Raw genomic sequence first — 20,647 nt, 5'->3', positions numbered from 1 at the left:
TGTTAGCAAAGCAGTATGTGTCTTCATTTCCACTGCTCAGAGGCTTTAAATAAACAGAAAACCCCATATGTTGCTTCTTTAGAATCCCACTAAATGTCAGAGACATTGTCTACTGTACGGGTGTGTCGTTGCTGGATGAGGACGTTTGGGAGTTCATATGGATGAAGTTTCACTCCACCACCACGGTTTCTGAAAAGAAGATCTTGCTTGAGGCCTTAACCTGCAGTGACGACAGGAATTTATTGAATAGGTGAGTTCATTAATTTGTGGTATATTTTTTGTAATGCAGGTGTTCCCTGCTCATCAATCTGCTCTGAAGTTGCTTTTATTCCCTTGAATATAGAGTAAGCACTGTAAACTATATGAGGAAATATTTCACTAAAAATGGCAAGCTGGCCTGATGGATGCCTTTTGACTTCAGAGATTATCTTTACCATTAGTGACTTTATAAAGTTAATATACATGACTATGAAAATATCTCATGATAAAAAAGAACCACTGTGGCTGGGTACCCATGGCTCAAGCCTATAATCCTAACTACTCAGAAGGCTGAGATCTGAGGATTGCTGGTAGAAGCCAGCCCAGGCAGGAGAGGACATGAGACTCTTATTTCCTACTAATCACCAGAAAACAGGAAGTGGCACTGTGGCACAAGTGATAAAGCAGTAGCCTTGAAAGAGAAAGTTCAAGGACAGTTACTGAACCTTGAGTTCAAGCCCCAAGACCAAAAACAACCAAACAAACAAACAGCAACAGAAAACACTGTGAAGAATTTAAGGGACGGTTGCTGTTATTAATCAGATTTGCAATTTACCCATCATCGATACATTTAGAGTTTAAAGTCTGTATTTCAGCACTATGAGTTGTGTGTTCCCATTTTATGAGCAGAAATTGTTCTAGTAATTAATGTGTATCAGAGACTTTTTAAATTGAACTCTTGATAATTATAACAATGAGGTGTAATTTTAGTAAGGTTATAAACATATTTAAGGTATAAAAAGAAACATTCTCCCCAAATTCATTTATTATAGGCTTCTCAATCTCTCGCTGAATTCTGAAGTGGTATTGGATCAGGATGCCATTGATGTCATAATCCATGTAGCCCGAAATCCACATGGTCGAGACCTCGCCTGGAAGTTCTTCAGAGATAAATGGAAGATACTTAATACCAGGTAGAAATAGAAAAACAGTCATTCCTACTCCAGTGAGTAAATAAGAGCTGATGTACGAAGGAGACCCACGTTGTCAGAGCTAAGATCCAAATATCAGAACTACATTTTAGCACAGTCATCCAATGGCGGTGGTGCCAGTCTTTGAAAGTCATAATTATTTTCACAGTTCTATAACCTGACTCATTTGCAAAAGATTGATGAGTATAATTAATTATACCTAGAAGTATGGAGAGTGCAAAAGGTTTAGAAGCAACTTTGGGGGTGGATTTATCAAACTGCCCAAAAGCTAAAGCCATTTGATTATTATTAAATTCCTATGTCCTATACCTGTCATGGAGAAATGATTTATTAATCACATATAAATGATATAGCAAGAAAATTTAATTACTTCTGTACAAGTGCTGTGAAGTCTTGTTAAGTATAAATGTTATAAAAACACTCAAATAAAACCATGACAGTATAAGCAAAAACAATTGACCCTCCTATATTGAAAGAGTTATTTTCTTTCCTGGATAATCGTGTACTTCTCTAAAAACAGACTGATTACCAAAAGGTCATTTAAATTGTTATTGAATGCCTCTGTGTTTGCTTTTATTAAGTCAGCTTTTTTCAGTATAATAGTTCAATCATAGAGTGACAATAAACCATGTCAGTCATTTAGTTTGACCTCAGAATTTATGGAACTTACAAAACTAAGCTCTCTAGAATCTAAATTACTACAGTTCCTATAAATCAGGAGAGCATTGGATAACCTCTTGTAATGATGACTGGACATCCTCAAAATATATTCTTATTGTACTTCTCTTGGTTCTAAGAGTATGATAACTTGTCAGGATTTCCTTTAGCACAGCCGATACAGAGATAAAATGAGAACTCTTTCTGATTTACTTTCTTTCCCTTATGTCATAACTTGTGTAAATTATGATGTAATATATGAGACTTATGAAATACAAATAAACAAACTATGTTTAATTTTAGTACCCACATGAAAAATATTCTAATATATTGGGGAATATTTTCTGAGAAATTTAATTCAGTTACTAAGAATGAAATAAAATACCAATGTCTATTAACATAGATAAATAAACCACAGAATCTGTGACATACATATGTTAACTTTGTATTCACTCCTCTTTTAGATGTTTTAGAGTTTGAAAATTGCAAGTTTTATATTTTTTTCTCAAGCTAGGGTCCAGATATAGAACAGTAATTCCTAAATCTAATTTTAGAATCCCCACCTTTGGAAAATTTGGCTACAATTTAAATTTCATCAGAATGCAATGGATTAAATCAGGTGGAATCTGCTCATATACCATGGATGCACATACTTCATTGTTCTTCTTTTACTCTCTACATAAATCTAGAATGTTCAGAGATCTAATCTCTCACAGCTATGCTCAAATGAACTTCTTGGGAGAGACCCTAAAAAATCTTATAGTAATTTTTCTAAATGACTAAATGTATTGACACTAATTTTTTATCTTTTGAGGTATGGAGAAGCATTATTTATGAATTCTAAACTTATCAGTGGAGTTACAGAATTTCTCAATACTGAAGGAGAACTTAAAGAGGTAAATAAAGTTGTAATACTTTTATAAAAAAAGAAATTGCAGATTAACTTCAACCATTTCTTTCTATCAATTTCATGGAGTTACACAGTTTCTCAATAGTGAAGGTAAATTTAATGAGGTAAATACATTTTTATAATACTTTTATAAACAAGAAATTATAGATTAACTTCAACCACTTCTTTCTATCAACTTCATGCTCTTATTTTGACACACAGACACACATCTATGCCAAAGACATTTTGGAAATCATTATTTTTTGTTTTGTTTTGCAAAAGTATTTTTAATCTATTAAATACTGACTGATGAGAAAGTGTGAATGCAATGACTTCCAAAAGTGGAGAATCAAAAATCCACTCCAGACATCTTAGATCTATTCACAAAGCTATTCTGTGATCATTTGATATAGCCAGTATAGAATCCCTTAGTCAATAATCATATCAATGGTTCATTTTTTAGAAAGATAACTGAAGTTGGCTTTATGGTGCCAAGCATGAGTCTCTGCTTTGCGGTCAGCCCTACAGAACAACAGAAACATAATAACTGCCTACTAAATACTATATAGACAGTTAAATAGAATGTATGCAGAGAAACCTATTGGGATATCCCTATAAGCATTCATAGTTTATTTAAATTAATGTGTTTGTCTCAGTCACAAATGCATTGTATTAATGAAAACACACTTGATTTTTTTTAATGGACTGGGGTGTAGACTGTAGGGTATCTAACTTAATTTTCCTTGTTTATTTCGGTGGAAATATAAGCCAAATGAATATTTTCCTAATTAACTCAGAAATTTATTAGAAACGAATGTGGTATGGGGACAGTTAAAGCTGGAAAATGGAACCAAATAATGATCCTTTTAATTGATTATCTCAGTTAGGGAGTGGTGATTAAGGTGTAGAGCCAGACAAGTTGAGAGAGGAAAGGTGGACAAATACAGTCATAATACTCAATTTACATATGTAAGAAACAGAGTCAAATAATTTGAGGAGATGGATGGGGTTGGAATAGATGGGAAGAAATATGGAAGGGATGCCATTGATCAAAATGGATTGCACCAATAAACTATTCAATTGCAACTCCTTTGTACAACTACTTAAAGACAATTAAAAAAATGAGCTTCAAGCACCTATTACCTTGTTCTCTGCTATTCTTCATTATAACGACATATAGCTGCTATTTGGCACTGAGAATCCTAATTCTCAGATTTCACTTGTGGGATACCTCTTTCTATGTCCCAGAGATAATGTACAGAACAGCATCCTTTCAAACATTAACCCTGGCACCTTCTTAATATCTCGTACTACCATCCAGTTGTCTGAGTTCATCCCATGCACTAACTTGGATCCTGTCACACTGGCAGCTGAGTTAAGCTAAGGTTCTGATTGTAATGATTTCAAATTCAGTTTTTATCCCTGCTATGTGTGCTGCCAGCCTTGAAGGATTTAGCTTTGAAATCTCAGAACCCTTTTTTTTTTTTTTAACTTTTTCTTAATATAGAAGAAGCTAAATGAAAAGGACTTTTTCACATCCATGAGAAATAGAAAGCAAAAGCAATTAAATTAACGTTTGATTCCATTTTTTTCTGTATTTAAATTAAGTAGTTGTAATGTTATGATTTTATACTCAATAATCGGGGAATGAAAGATTCATTTAGTCATAACCTGTTCCTGAATTCAAGTGAGCAGAGAAACAGAAATCTACTTTTCTCCTCCCTACCTTTCCCTCCCTTTTCCATCCTCCTCCTCCTCTATATCTCCTTTCTCTTTCTTTTTTCTGTTCCTTCTCCTGTTTCTTTCTTTTTATTGTTCATTTCCTTTTTCATATTTTCCTGGATTAGAGCATACCAGGACCATGAGAAAATTTCATTTACATGGACATTTAATTGATTTTTTATCACACATTGACCATTAAGTTTTACATGTTTCACTTATATATTTAATTATAGACTGGATTTAATTACCATGTTTGATGTGCCAAGGTGCCCCTAGTATGAAAGATGTATTTTCAAACCTGAAACTAAACTGTGGCTTTCATTCTATTATCTTCAAAGCAGCTAACTTCACAATGCAGCTCTCAGTGGATTGAGTGATGAATCCTTCGCTGGAGTTACTTGCTCTGACTTCTAGTTTTAACTGCTTCTGCCTGAGGCTGTCTTATGCTTTTATCAACTTACCCTTGGCTACAAGACTAGGGAACACTATTTTTTCAGATGTTGGGGGTTAATTTGCATTGTCAGTAATCCTTTTCGTAAGTAGCAATGACGATGCAGGTCTAGACCTATTCTCCCATTGCCTCTGAGCTATGTTAAAAATAATGATAATAAACCATGTATTCCCAAGGGTGCAGTACGTTCTTATTTCTGAAGATTCATAACTCAAAGAAGCATCTTTATAAATTCTGAAAATTCATTTGATATTGCAATGATCCTTATTATCTTTAGGGGTATTAAGTAAAAATGATTATGTTGTTCTGGTATTGTGTCCCCCAAACTACATCCTAGTACTGAAACTTGGATTTCTCCCTTAAGTATGTGACTGTAGCCATTTACACAACACCCCTTCTCAATGGGTGGAATCCATCATTTCCATAATTTTAAGCTAATGGAGGCACAACCTCAAGGAACTTCAGAGGCACATGCCATTTTCCCACTCTAATGTTCACTAAACAAACCTCTCATCTGTTTCTCCTTCCTGCATCCCAGCTATCCTGTTTGCTTTCCTGTGACATTTTTCTTATCAGGTGTAAATCAGTTTTGGAAGACATGGACCTCAGAGCAAGACAGTAATTAATTATATTTGTTCTATAGTTATTAACATTATACTATGTTTTTACAATTTTCTCTAAGATACTATTTTATAATGAAGTTTGAGTACTCTGAAAGAAGAGCCTCTTTTAAAAAATGCTGACTCTTTTCAGTAGATAAATTTACAAAATTGTCTAGAAGGTTTATGTGAAGAAAATTAGAGGTTACCAACAATACTGACATTTTCCTAAGTGTTATTTCGTAAAAGCGTCTGAAGTTGAAATTTTATAAAGTGTACCATGGTGTGGTTAACTTGGAAACACAATAAAAAGATAACTAGTAGCAGCAGAAAACCTAGCATAGAGCTGAAGAAATAAGACAAGAGTATTGCATATTCTTTCTTCTGTCCAAGATCTCAGAAGTAGACAGGGTTCTGTAAGGTAGTGAAGTCATACACCAGGATTGGTGAGAGAGCTACACTCCCTCAGATCATGTTTGTGTTCAAAGCTGGGAGAAATACAGTTTCTAAAATCAGTGTAGAGCAATTGTGGAACATGGTTAGGATGCACGGTAATGAATCAGCGGTACCTGATTCAGCCCAGGCTTTCTGAGCCCACAAGGGAGATATTTAGTGCACTTAAATAGTAATTTAAGAAATGAATCTCTAGAAACCCAGTAGTTACATTGTATTATGAGTATGCTCTGGCAAGATAATCTAATGTACCATCCTCATGTAAAAATAATTTTATATTCAGACCCACAGTTTACCTTGAAAGAAAAGTTAAAGGCTTTGCTTGATATGTTCAAGCTAGTTTCATAAAGATGATAAGAGTATATGCATCATGGAGTTCAAGCTACCAATAGAGGGTTAGATTACTTTCTGGCATGTTCAGTAAATGCCAAGAGGGGAAAATGTTCAAAACAGGATGAAATCTGTTGATTTATGGCTATGGATTAAAATCTGAAATCAAAGCAGTTAATACAAATGTATTATTGTGTTAATCAGACAAAGTTTCAAACGAAGATCTGATTTCTGGCATTTGATTAGCTCTGTGTGTGTGTGTGCGTGCGCCTTTCTGTGGCCATCAATATTCTGTTGTTGTACAGTGGATATCTTCCAAATTTATTATAAAAAAGTACAGTGATTTTGAGTCTTTTCAAGGATAAAGCCTGGAGATAGGAAAATCCTTTGCTAAAGCCAACAAAAGACTTGTAGGAAAGTAGGCGACAAACTAAGAAAGCCTACCAGTAGCTTGTCATTAAAGTAATATTGTCCCAAACCATGCTATTTATACATTCCAAACTAATTTGGAAAGATAAAAATAATTTCATGTTAAACACCCTCCACCCCATTCTCCCAAGCTTGTCTTGATCGTACCACGTTTCCTTCCTGGCTTTCTTCCATGAGATGCCACCCAGTGATGAATCACACTCCACACTAATTACACCACATAGCTTTTCTGTGTTGCAAGTTGATTTTTCACATTTGTCTATTAGCATTGCAATTGTTGGTTGGTTGCCAGTTTACAACATATTAAACAAGAAGAAAAATGGCCAGGATTTAATCTTGAGGTAAATTCCCTATTATTTCCAGAACATGGGAACTCTCTAACATCTCCTATCAGGAAAAGTTATAAAAGTATACTTAAAATTTCCAACTTACATGTTCAAATTTCCTAGCTCAACAAGACTATATTTCTCTTTCATTTTTCCATGAATATAGTGACAAGGGTGATTGCAGTGGTCATTAGTCTAGGTTTCCTACCACCTAATAGGTGTGGTAATCCTTTGACCTCCAGATAAGTGTCAAGCTCATTTGTTAAAGACAGAGAACCATTTTCTGTCTACAAATAAAGATAAACTTTAATCCTTATATTCAGTTTGCAAGGAATTTTATACATTGGATGTGCCTTGCAAGTAGAATTAGTCTTTTCTACAATACTCTACTAATTGAAGAAATGAAATAGATCTCTTTTAATATCTATTAATGAGGCAAGAAGTTGGATGTGGAATCACTTAAATTTCAATGTCCACTCTTTTTCTTTGGCATTTAGCAATCATTCATACCACACTCGCTTGATTCAACCTGTTTATTTTATGTCATTATCAAACTTGCTCCACAATAGCAGGTATGCTTTCCATTGTGATTTTGCCCATTGAGCAGCATGTCAATCTGTGAAATGATGAATAAAGGAGAAAGACTTTACTCATAAGGTGATTAAGCGTGAAGAGATGGGAGAAGAACTCTCAACTCAGCCTCTCTGAGGATAGATTTCAGGGGTATTTATTATATAAAGAAGGCAAATGATTTAAGATAGGAGAAGGTGACTGTGAATGAAGCCGTGAGTGGTGTGCGCTGTGTGATCAGCCTTCATAGTCATCACAGGATGTCGGTACTGGCATGATCTGAGAGAGGAGTTCTTACTTCTCTGCTGTCAGAAGTTCACCCATGGGACTCTTACTCAGGCCCAAATAAATAGTTAATAGTTTCAATAAAAATTACCTTCAAGTCCCTGAAACATAACCTTGGCAACCATTATCTGGCTGCACCCATCACAGATGCTAGTTATTTCTGTATGAGCTCCCAAATAAGAGATTTTTTAACGTTAACTAAAAACAAGTAAAGTTGATGGCTTCCTTTATTTTATTTCAGTTTACATTTTATTTTTTTATTTATTATGAAAATACCGTACAGAGGGGTTACAATTACATGGTCAAGGTAATGAGTGCATTTCTTACCAAGCACTGGTTTTCCCTTGGTTGCAATTGTGGCACTTTGTTTAAAATAGATTCTTGTTCCTATATGCTGTGCACGAGTTCATTTTAAGACATGCAGATTTACCATTTTGAATTCTATTTCCAGCTGAAGAACTTCATGAAGAGCTATGATGGGGTGGCGGCTGCTTCTTTCTCACGAGCTGTGGAGACTGTGGAAGCCAATGTGCGCTGGAAAATGCTTTATCAAGATGAGCTTTTCCAATGGCTGGGAAAAGCTATGAGACACTAATATGCCTCATAAAGTTAATCTGAAATTTTGTGAGAGGACCTGCTTTGTGTGGAATGAGGGAAATGGCCCAATTTTCTGTGTTAACATGTGGGAGGATTTATTTTATTTTATTTTTATTTTGGGGGTATTTCTGTTTGTTTCATTCACTGTTTTGTTTCTCTACTGGGTTTTTTGTAAAGAAATTCCTGTGACTGAACCTTGTCATGGTTCCTTCAACTGTACATTTCCTGCTGTACAGGACCAAATATGGTAGTGGTGCATGTTGATGTTGAGGTCCATTTGGAAAAAAAGTAACATAATCAGAATATTCTGTGCATGGCTGTATGGTCCTGCCCGTGTTCCAGCATGCTTATCTAAAATGTCCAATGTTGTATGTGAATATATGTTACATCCAGGGTGGGCATTATGCAAAAGCACAAAGATGATCTATGACAATCGGTGTTGCAATGAAAAGTGAAACCTTAAAAGGGAATTCTATCCTCAATCATGGACAATAGGAGAGAGAAAGTAGCTCTTCAAGTGATCAATGCCATTTATTTCAGCACTTGGATTGTCTGACTGTGATGACTGTGTTGCTGACTCATTTTCTTTGAGTTAAAGCTGTGTGTACATTAGAAAGGCATATAGATAGTGTATGCATATGTATATGTACATAAGGAAGTTCCACATGTATATAGTATGTTGTACACTGCACATGTGCAAATAATCTCTTCGGATCAAAGAAAAATGATCTCTTTTTGTTATAAATGTATGGACACTTGGAAAGGCTTAAAAGAATTTGTCTCAACATTATCCTTCCTTTCCTATCTAAATTTTTTGAATGGCTTTTCATCTACTTCTTGAACAGGGACCTGTTCTACATGAAGATGAATTAAAACAAAAATTTATATGTATACTAATCACTCCTATAATCCTCCTCAGCAAATAGCACCCTTGCATATAGATTCTGTCATCCATTTGGTCACATTTCCTATTGTGTAAATGAATTACGTAAACTTGTAATTATCAGTACTGAGAAAGTATTTTTTCATCTTGTTTGTCTACTTTTGGCTGGTGCAGAGTTTAAAATCCTTTCTGTGTATTGGTCCATGTCTGTCCTACTCTAATCCTCCATAAAGCAACCATACCTCAATGGGTCTATAAGTATTTAACGACCTTTTAAGCCAGTTGTGCCATCCCCTTAGATACAAATTCCTTTGCTCATGTTAATACACAAAAGGTTCCTTCGACATTAATACCTCTGCTCTACAGGGAATTTGGAATAGCTATTTCCATGACTGTGTGTGAAACAAGTATTTTTGGATGATGTTCTCACCTCGTAGACTAGTTCTACAGACCTCATTTGAATGCTTTAGAATTCACATATTTTCTATTATAATTATAAAATCCTGATACAACTACTGTACTGAAGTAAAACATTTGTGACGACTTCACTTCCTATTTCTTGAGGTGTTGACTCCTTCAAATCTTACAAATCACGGAAACAAATGTATTCTGAAGGTAATAGTCATTAGACACCAAAAAAAATTAGATATTTTCTAGAGCCCAAGAATCATTTTAAGTTTGTAGAAAGGAAATTTCCTAATCTAGAGATTACCACCTAAAGTTAAATTTTATTGTTTCAGCAATACTCATCCTCATCATTTAAAATACTCTATGTGGTATTTAAATAAATAAAATAATTTAAATAAATTCCAATGTGATGCTACCTATCTTTTATGATGAAATTCAGTTACTCCATGTCACGTTTAGGGTCTTGAAGGAGGACATCTTGAAGCATAACAATAATATGACCTTGCAGTGTAGGCTCCAGATAGACACCATAATATCCCTGAACTCATGTATCAGAGATGATAGAAAAACTTAGAAGTAGGTGTCTTGTGTCATGAATTATTGAAAAATTCTTAAGTAGTTGTAGCATTTCTGTAGTGAAGTCACTTTGAGTTAGAAGGACTTTTGTTCTTTTTCCTCTCCACTGTTAACAGTCATGCTCCTCTTTCAGTGTTTTAGTGGCCTTGAACAACTGGTTTAGCTCTATCAAATCCTAAGTGTGTGATTGTGTGCAATGATCCATACCTCCTATGATATGTGTTCAACAGTACAGTAGTACCAATGGCAGACAGATGGCATTTTTCTTCTACATATTTTTCAAAAATGTATCCTTTCCAATGTTGAAATTATATCAGGCTTTTCAGTTTCTTTGAGTTGTTTAAATAAGTAATATTTTCAAAATAATAAAACAAACAACTGTATCTCTTGGAATTATTCTGTAAAATGTAGTTATAAAATTATATTTTATACTTAGAGTTTTCTCTTTTCTCTCTTGTCTGTTTTACAAATCATACATGAGCATGAATGACAAATTGTTGAAAGTGTCCAACATCTATTCCTAACCATCATTTGTGTCAATACATGTGCAACAGCAAAACCTGATTTCAATTAGAAAAGACTAACTTATTTACCATGTCCAGGTGATTTGTAAATAAAAAGGGTTCCCCAGTTTTACATTTTTTTCTTAAAAGATGTCTTATGATATTTAAAGTTTTAAAATATACATAATCTCAAATTTTAAGACTAATATTTACATGATATGTCTATTCTTGAGTTTCAATAACATGTATTTTAGGTAAACCTTTAACTTTTTTTGGTTTATGGTATTTCTGGGATAATTATATCTCGTAACTATTATTTTGTGGTAGTACATTTTACAAATCTTGTAAATGCAATAATTTACAGTTATTAGGGCTATGTCATAGATTTATAAAATATATTTCAAGTTCAAAGAATTTTTATACCTGATAGTTTGACAACTCATAAGAGTACAAAACATTTTTAGCTTTATACCCCAATGATGAAGTTAAAGCTCCGAGTCACCACAGGGACTATTTTTAAACTACAGCTCTATCCAAAATAGAGCTTACCTACAACTAAGATATAAGTACACATTTATAGTATTTCTTTGCATTAAGTATTTTGTGAAAAATAAACTTATGCATTATGCATTAAAATACAGGATCAATTATACCACAATAATTACATTATTTTTAAAGTTAGTGTTTCAAATTTGCATGGTTTCAAACAACTGGATGAACATTTTTGCCAGTATTTACTTTGGATGGTGTCAATAGTAAATGTAGGCACAGCTAATTTAGTGTATTCGTTATACTTATCATATTTTGCATTTAGCATTGTTAAATATATTATTAAAATTCTGACAATTTACTTTCCACACAAACTTCTCTGATGGCAGTAGCAGATAATCATAACAGATGACCAGGATGCAGATAAAATACAGTCCATCTAAGTCACTGAAAATAATACTCAGTACAATATTTACACATCCATGGAGATTAAATGTGAAAAACAAGTTCTTTGTAAATATAGAATGGAATTTGACTTAGAAAAGAGACTCCTAAAGTTATACAATAATATATTGAATAAAGTATTCTATTTATTAATATTTGAAGAATTCCTTTCTAAGATTTTGAAGAACCCAAGTTAGCTCAGTTTCTCTTCTAAGTATTCACATAAACTAACCATTTATACCATGTAGAGTATAGAAGCACATATAATTCAATTACTTTTTTTTTCATTCATCAGAGATCATAGCTGAGTTTTCATTTGACACTGCTAGTTGTTGTTGAGAGAATTTGGTTCAATTAAAGAATCTGTACTGAGCAACATTTATTTTACCAGGTATATTGTGAAGGAAAGGAATAAAGACATGAATAGAATTTGCAACAAAACAGATTAAAGCAAAGAAAGAAAGAAAGAAAGAAAGAAAGAAAGAAAGAAAGAAAGAAAGAAAGAAAGAAAGAAAGAAAGAAAGAAAGAAAAAGAAAGAAAAAGAAAGAAAGCTCATAAGGCACTCAGAATAAGAGCAACAGGGAAAATGATAACATTCAGAGCAAGGCTAAATTATTTTAGGTGCAGATAATATCCATTTTGGATAATAGTTCTCAAACCTTTAGAGTAATTTTCAGTCTCTGATTACACAATGCTTGTATTCCTGAAATACACATTACTTTGCAATTATATGGTCATAAAGTTGTAACTATAATGATTGGAACTGACATTGGGATAGAATCTATTCATAAGAAGAAAACTGTATGGCATGCAGTACAGCGTACCTAGCTGGGGATGTGGTTTAGTGGTAGAGTGCTTGCCTATCGTGCATGAAGCCCTGGGTTTGATTCCTCAGTACTATATAAACTGAAAAAGCCATAAGTAGTGCTGTGGTTCAAGTGGTAGAGTGCTAGCCTTGAGCAAAAGAACTTCAGGGACAGTGCCCAGGCCCTGAGTTTAAGCCTCATGACTGGCACACAAATAAAAGAAAGAGGGGCTGGGAAGGTGGCTCAGTGGTAGAGCGATTGCCTTGCATGCCTGAAGCCCTGGGTTCGATTCCTCAGCACCACATAAGCAAAAAGCAAAAAGCCGGAAGTGGCACTGTGGCTCAAGTGGGAGAGCGCTAGCCTTGAGCTGAAGAGCTGAGGGACAGCACCCAGGCCCAGAGTTTAGGTCCCACGACTGGACCCCCCACCAAAAAAAAAAGAAAAGAAAAGAAAAGAAAATAGTACAAGTGGCTTGGCAGTATTAGTAAGTTACAGGAAGAACATTCACATACTTATGAGAAAACAGTTCAAGTCTCCTGAGATTGGTTTAGAAAATTATTTGTGTAGATACAGTTAGTTAATTTTAAGTTAATCTTGTGTCCTTTAAAGAAGGTTCAGAAAATTCTTTAGGCTATAATTTATTTCTTTAAATTAGTACATTGAACTTACGTGCAAAAATATTCTCATAAATTATTCTAGAAATTCAAATTTTAATTATATAGACAAGGCTTCCAATTACATTGCTTTGAATTGATTAGAACATTTTAAAATACAATGTTTTGTTTAGTGTAGCATAGGTCCAAGAAAACTCTAACACAAATGTATTCTGTGAAATTTTATTTTCAAGTGCACTTTTGAAAGTTTAAAGTTAAGAAAAAATCCTTTTACAACTATCTTAAGTATTTCAATAGATTATTGAAAATATAGTTTTATAATGTTAATTTTCTTCATATTGTTTCTCATAAAAGTTATTTAGTTGATAGCAATAAGTAGTATGTTTTTTACTCCATCTTATGGATTTTCAGGCCTTTTATTTTCAATGTATAATATTTTGAAGACTAGTATCTGGGAGATGTTTATACTTCAGACATTTACATACTAGTACACTAACAAAAAATCATGACTGAATCTTGATTTTGTTATCGATTTAAAAAATGTGTGATACATCAATGGTTAATGAGTCCATTTATAGGAAAGGAACAACACAGTGGACAGCTACTAAATCCCAAGTGTTCTGTGTTATCTTGTTTAACACATGTAAAATATATAAATCCTAACTTATCAATGAGTAGACAGAGGCTAAAAATGATCAGTGTACACGATTAACTTGATTGAACTTCAAATGACTCAAAGTCACCATTACTCAGCCCCAGCCACCTATATGAAAACATTTTTTTCAAACAGACTGGTCTCTAGGGATTTGGACAGGTGCTGAGATCACTTTCTCATTGGTAGCAACTGGTTTGAGATAATGTTAAATTCATTTTGGTTTACTACTCAGTAAATTTCATAAATCCAAAAGAAAAAAAGCTTTTCTTGCATTTGTGTGTTTTGTAGTGTGTTTAAAGCTATAACAAGTAATTAATAGATACTCTAGCCAATGAGTCATGGAAAGAATGGATTGAAAATCTCTTTACTAGTGGACCACAAAGATGAGACTACACATGCTGCTTTGTGTGGAGAAAAAACATTAGTCTAGCAAGACTTTTTTTTCTTTGGCTCGGCAAAGAGGTCAGAAGAATATTTGTCTTCTGGCTAGATTATAGATAGACTGCAACTTCCTAATTTATTTTAAGTTGCATTGTCAATGGGCCTGCTGGGTGAAGGCAGTCTAAGATAACTGCTTTGACTTGCCTCTGCTCAGGTCAACTTGCTTTTAATGGCACACATTTTTCTAATGTCATGTAAGTGAATGAAAGAGGGAAACATTTTGTAGCAAATATTCCAGTGGTATTAAGAACATCTACTTCCAATGCCTGGAATGCACATTGCAGTTACTTTATAAATTAATCACTCCATAACATTTTTTTTAGCCCATAGAAGATTCACAGGATTGTATTCGCTCATTTTCATATAGCTTCTTATCTACTGGATGAGAAATTCATGAGTAACTATTTGTTATTCATTTTCATTGAAAATATATTCACTGCCATTTTAAAATGAATTTCTTCTCAAATGTTGTATACTACTTTTAAAAATATTATACAATGAATATCAGTCTCACCAAATCCTTCCAGATATCAGCTATCTGTTGCCAAGTTGACTGCTATCGTTTGGACTTCTTACATTTTGAAAATCCTTATGCAATATAAGGATTATAAAGATTTATAAGGATTATAAAATGAAACCAGAATAAGACCCTGAGATTTATGAACTTTTCAGTCATTTGGAAGATAAGAGAAATTTTAACTTTGGAATTTCATATTTGTTTTCCTGGATACCACTGAATTATCAAGTAATATTTTAAAATATATGGGCTACTCCTGAACAACTTCTGTTTATTCAGTTACAAAGTTTTTATAAAGCCATCCTCTAACTGAACTGATTTACTAAAATTTGTATATGGATACATTTATTCCATCCTTAAATATTTCATAATTAAGAATTTTAGTAAAGTGACTGATCATTTATTAAACACATGTTACTAAAGCGCTTACCAAACCAATTATGTGTGTGTTTAGCAACATTATCATATGGCTTCAAAATTATTCAGAAAAAATTAAATCAGTGTGTATTCAACATGAATTTTGATTCCATTTTGATCAAGTGCTACAACAAAATGGGTTTTTCAAAATGACAAAGTTTGTTTTCTGTATTTTAGGCAGAAACATTTTGAATTTTGCCTCTAATAATAAAATTTTGTATAGTAGTGTGTAATCTATCAATGTCTTAATTTTCTACACTCAGTTAAGGATAAGAGGAATAATATTTTCTGCTTTTTTGTTGTGTTCCTTTACTTGAAAATTATTTTAAAATATATATGCATATATACACACATACATGTACCTATGTACATACATAGATACATATACATATATGTTTAAATATGTGTATATATGTATATCACACACATATACATATATAATATGTATAAACTACATACATATATACACATATCTGTGTCTATATTATATATATGCATATATTACATATATTATATATACTATATGTATATAATATGCACATTATAAGGATAATATGTATATGTCATATACATGTTATATATGTGTACATTATATGTGGGGGCATTTAATAAATCTATATTACAGAGGTCCTTGAAAAGAGAAAAATGCCACTCATATGAGGAGTTTAAATAATGTACATGTGCTGAAGGCAGAGGATAGAAATATGTACTATTTGTACTATATTGGAAGAAAAAAATAGCAATTTTCTGTCCTTTCTAATTATAGATCCATAGAATAAATGAAATGATCTGCACTTTGGTAAAAAGTGATTTCACCTAAAATGCATTTCAGATTGCTTTTAAATAGGTTTTCTGCATTAGATAAACTACTTTCAGGCTTCCTGAATTTCAAGAACAGTTTTCAATAAAAACAAAATTTTATATACTGATCAGAGGTACTTCAAACATCTTTTTTCAATGTGTCTGGGTTTTTGTCTTTCCAATGATTGGTCAGACAGCATTACAACTGATTCTTTATAATCACTTATTTGAACTTTACATGTACTGTATACAACCCTTGGTAATCCTTCTTGGCTATAGCTAGGAGGGTGAGAAATGGGGGGATAAGGAAACATCTTAATTCTTCTAAGCTGTAATTAAGAAATCAATAATTTTCTTACTGAAAGAGACATTCAATATCTAGACCTCTCTCTATATCTATCTATCTATCTATCTATCTATCTATCTATCTATCTATCTATCTATCTATCTATCTGCACATACATCACCAGGAATATAGCTATCCATCAACATATATGTGCATATGCATATAATATTAATTCACTGGTCAGCTGATAATTGTGGTGCTGAGCAATCAAGGAAATATGACATCTGTAACAAAATAGCCATTGGGGCCATTGCAGGTGATTACATTCTCATGACAGCAAGCATTCTCTTAAGAATCTCAGCAGCGCTGGATGCCAGTGGCTCAAGCCTGTAATCCTAGCTACTCAGGAGGCTGAGATCTGAGGATCACGGTTCAAAGCCAGCCTGGCAGGAAAGTCTGTTAGACTCTGATCTCCAATAAGCCACCAGAAAACCAGAAGTAGCACTGTGGCTCAAGTGGTAGAGCACTTGTCTTGAGTTTAAGAGCTGAGGGACAGTGCCCAGGCCCAGAGTTCAAGACCCATTACGAAAAAACAAGAAACAAAACAAAACAAAAAAACAACTCAGCAGCCACACTTCTGGAGACTTCATCTCATCTAATGTTGGGTGAGACTTGCTTATCATCCACTTGAACACAGCATGTACTTGATTCTCCTGAAAGTCCATCTACTGTACAATTTACCTTGTCTGTCGGCAGTGGGTCTCTACTCCAACTTTGCATTACTCTCTCTTGTTTTCAGTTGGAAGCATATTGATGTTTGACACAAGACAGAATAATCGACAGAGTATAAGAATAAAGATGTGCAAAGCCCACAGAGGATTCTAATCTACTATCAGGGTAAACAGAACCGTTAGGCAAAAGCATCATGCACCTTAATTACCAGAAGTACTTAACTTTTATGAATCTTGGAAGTTGTTACTCTTTTTAAAAATATTTTTATTGTAAAAATACAGTATAGAGGGATTACATTTACATGATTAAGGTAATGAGCACATTTTCTATTGAGCATTGTTATCTCCTCCTTTGTTTTTACCCTACCATCCCTTCCCTCCCTACTTCCCCAACTCTTCCCCCCCCACAAGTTGTAAAGTTCGTTTTCAACATAGTGTCTTGTACATCTCATTGTTAAAATGAGTGAACCTGTATATTTCATCATTTTGTTATTTCCATTCCTCTACCCAAATTAGAAAAATGTATATACAAGAGGCAGGGCACTGGCTTCAAATGCAATGAAAACAGGGGTTATACCGTGGGGGAAGAACACATAAAAGAAACAAAAAATTATATAGTACATTATAAATATGTTAAAAAATAGCAAGAAATTAAAAAAATTCTTGTGTCCCTTTTTTGGGGTTCCTTTCACTTAACATAATCTTATTTCATTTTATTCAGTCTTTATTTTTTAATAAGTATTTTATTGTGACAATATTGTACAGCGGGGTTACAATCACATGAGCAAGGTAATGAATACATTTCTTATCAAGCATTGTAGCTCCTCCTTTGTTTTCCCCCTACCATCCCTTCCCTCCCATCCCTACAGCTACCCTCTCCCCTCCCCCTCTCCTGATGCCTAAATTGTAAAGTTCGTTATTCCACATAGCATCTTGTACATCACATTGTTGCAATGGGTCAAGCTGTATCCCTATGTAAACAATTTGTTTTATCCCTTCCGCTCCCCAAATTATACCAACATCAAATACAGTGAAAACTGGGTTTATCCAATGAGGGAGGTATATACAAAGCAACAAAAAAATCATGTGGTACCTTATCAATAAGTTAGAAACAATTCTAAGAAAGGGAAAAAAAACACTTGTGTCCTTAACTCGGGGTTAATTTCGCCTAACATCATCAAATCTGACCTTTTCTACTTGTCTCAGACATATACTAGTTATTGCAAATAAGGGAAACCATGGGACTTATGTTTCTTTGGGTCTAGCTTACTTCACTTCATATAATTTTTTCCAAGTCTTTCCATTTCCTACCAAATGGGACAATGTCATTATTTCTGACAGAGGCATAGAATTCCATTGTGAATATATACCACATTTTCTTGATCCATTCATCTACTGAGGGGCATCTGGGTAGGTTCCATATCTTAGCTAGGATAAATAATGCTGCAATGAACAGTTGTGCTGGTAGCTTTAGTATGGTCTTGTTTGTGATCATTTGGGTAAAAAAAAAATACCCAAAAGGGGGATTGCTGGGTCATAGGGGAGCTTTATGTGGAGTCTTTTGAGGAATCACCATACTGATTTCCAAAGTGGTTGAACAAGCTTATGCTCCCACCAACAATGCAGTAAGGTTCCCTTCTGTCCACATCCCCTCCAGCATCTGTTGTTATTAGACTGAAGTGGTATCTCAATGTTATTTTGATTTGAATTTCTTTTAGGCTAGGGAGATTGAGCATTTCTTCATGTGTCTGTTGGCCATCCTTCTTTCCTCTTCAGAGAAGTTTCTCCTTAAGTATTTTTTTTGTGTGTGTGAAAATACTGTACAGAGGGGTTACAATTACATGGGCAAGATAATGGGTACATTTCTTATCAAGCATTGTAGCCTCCTCCTTTGTTTTCCCTTCCCATCCCATCCTCCTCCCCCTCCTCACCCAACCCTCCTCCACCCCCACCAAAGTTGTAAAGTTCGTTTTGGACATAAGGACTTGTTCGTTTCATTGTTGCAATGGGTCCACCTGTATCCCTATTTAAACAATTTGTTTTTTCCCTTCCCTTCCACAAATTATAACAACATCAAATACAGTGAAAGCTGGGGTTATACTGTGGGAGAGGGACATACAAAGCAACAAAGAAATAATCTTATAAATGTGTTAGAAACAATCCCATGAAAGAAAAGAACATTTGAATACATATCTTAGGGTTCATTTCCCTAACATCAACTTAGCTGACCTTTTCTTCTTGACTCAGACATATACTAGTTGTTGTAAATAAGGGCAACCATGGGACCTATGTTTCTTTGGGCCTGGCTTACTTCACTTCATATAATTTTTTCCAAGTCTTTCTATTTCCTAAGAAATGGGGCAATGTCATTCTTTCTGATGGAGGCATAGAATTCCATTGTGTATATATACCACATTTTCTTGATCCATTCATCTACTGAGGGGCATCTGGGTTGGTTCCCTATCTTAGCCATGGTAAATAAGACTGCAATAAACATAGTCGTGCTGGTAGCTTTAGTGTGGTCTTGTTTGTGATCATTTGGGTAAAAAAAATGCCCAAAAGTGAGATTGCTGGGTCATAGGGGAGCTCTATGTGGAGTCTTTTGAGGAATCGCCATACTGCTTTCCAAAGTGGTTAAACAAGTTTACGTTCCCACCAACAATACAGTAAGGTTCCCTTCTGTCCACATCCCCTCCAACATCTGTTGTTATTAGACTTCTTGATTCTGCCATTCCATCTGGGGTGAGGTGGTATCTCACTGTTGTTTTGATTTGCATTTCTTTTATGGCTAGGGAGGTTGAACATTTCTTCATGTGTCTGTTGGCCATCCTTCTTTCTTCTTCAGAGAAGTTTCTCCTTATGTATTTAATCCACTTATTTATTGGACAGTTGTTTCTTTGAGAATTTGTTTTTGGAGGATTTAATCTTTTGACTTCCAGGTATATTTTAGATATGAGACCTTTGTCTATTTTATGGCTAGTGAAGATCTCCCTATTGGTGGGCTTTCTATTGATCTTGCTAGCTATGTCTTTTGCCAGGCAGAAGCTCTGCAATTTCATGCAATCCCAATTGTCCAACCTTTCTTTGATTTGTTGTGTTTCTGGGTCTCTATTAAGAAAATTTTGGCCTGTACCAAAGATACCTAGGGTTTCTCCTATTCCATCCTGTAATGTTTCCAGGGTGTCTGCTTTTACTTTGTGGTCTTTGATCCATTTGGAGTTGATTCTGGTGCAGGATGATATATAAGGATCTAGCTTTAGTTTTCTACAAGTGATTAACCAATTTTGCCAGCACCATTTACTGAAGAGGCTGTCTTTCTTCCATTCTATTTTTTTGGATGTTGTTACTCTTGTTTGACATCCTTCACCAAATTCAGAAGTTAAATATATCCCCTCAACCAGCTTCATAGAGAAAAGAAAGGAAGAGGATTGAAAATCTGTTTCTCTATGGTAATATGTTAGGGCTTAGATGGAAAGGTGACAATGGTTTGGAGTCACATTTGTCCATGTCTTTCCTTCTTTGTGTTCTGACACACACATTTTCCTATCACCCACTTTGTCTTTCCACATTTTTCTTC

General features: G+C 34.3%; 1 protein-coding gene across 1 annotated transcript in view; it reads left to right on the top strand.

The window, feature by feature from the left end:
- Trhde (thyrotropin releasing hormone degrading enzyme) overlaps nt 1–8,684 on the top strand; it is a 388,269-nt gene extending 379,585 nt beyond the window's left edge. The window contains exons 16-19 of the mRNA XM_042698986.1: nt 83–250; nt 1,032–1,172; nt 2,662–2,743; nt 8,353–8,684. Of these exons, the coding sequence (XP_042554920.1) occupies nt 83–250; nt 1,032–1,172; nt 2,662–2,743; nt 8,353–8,496 (535 nt within the window). The 3' untranslated portion in view covers nt 8,497–8,684. The remainder of the gene's footprint in view (nt 1–82; nt 251–1,031; nt 1,173–2,661; nt 2,744–8,352) is intronic.
- The last annotated feature ends 11,963 nt before the right edge of the window (nt 8,685–20,647 follow it).

This window comes from Dipodomys spectabilis, unplaced genomic scaffold (assembly GCF_019054845.1).
Source record: "Dipodomys spectabilis isolate Male_0828 unplaced genomic scaffold, ASM1905484v1 ptg000234l, whole genome shotgun sequence".
NCBI lineage: Eukaryota > Metazoa > Chordata > Mammalia > Rodentia > Heteromyidae > Dipodomys > Dipodomys spectabilis.
This window is presented reverse-complemented; position numbering and strand designations above follow the sequence as displayed.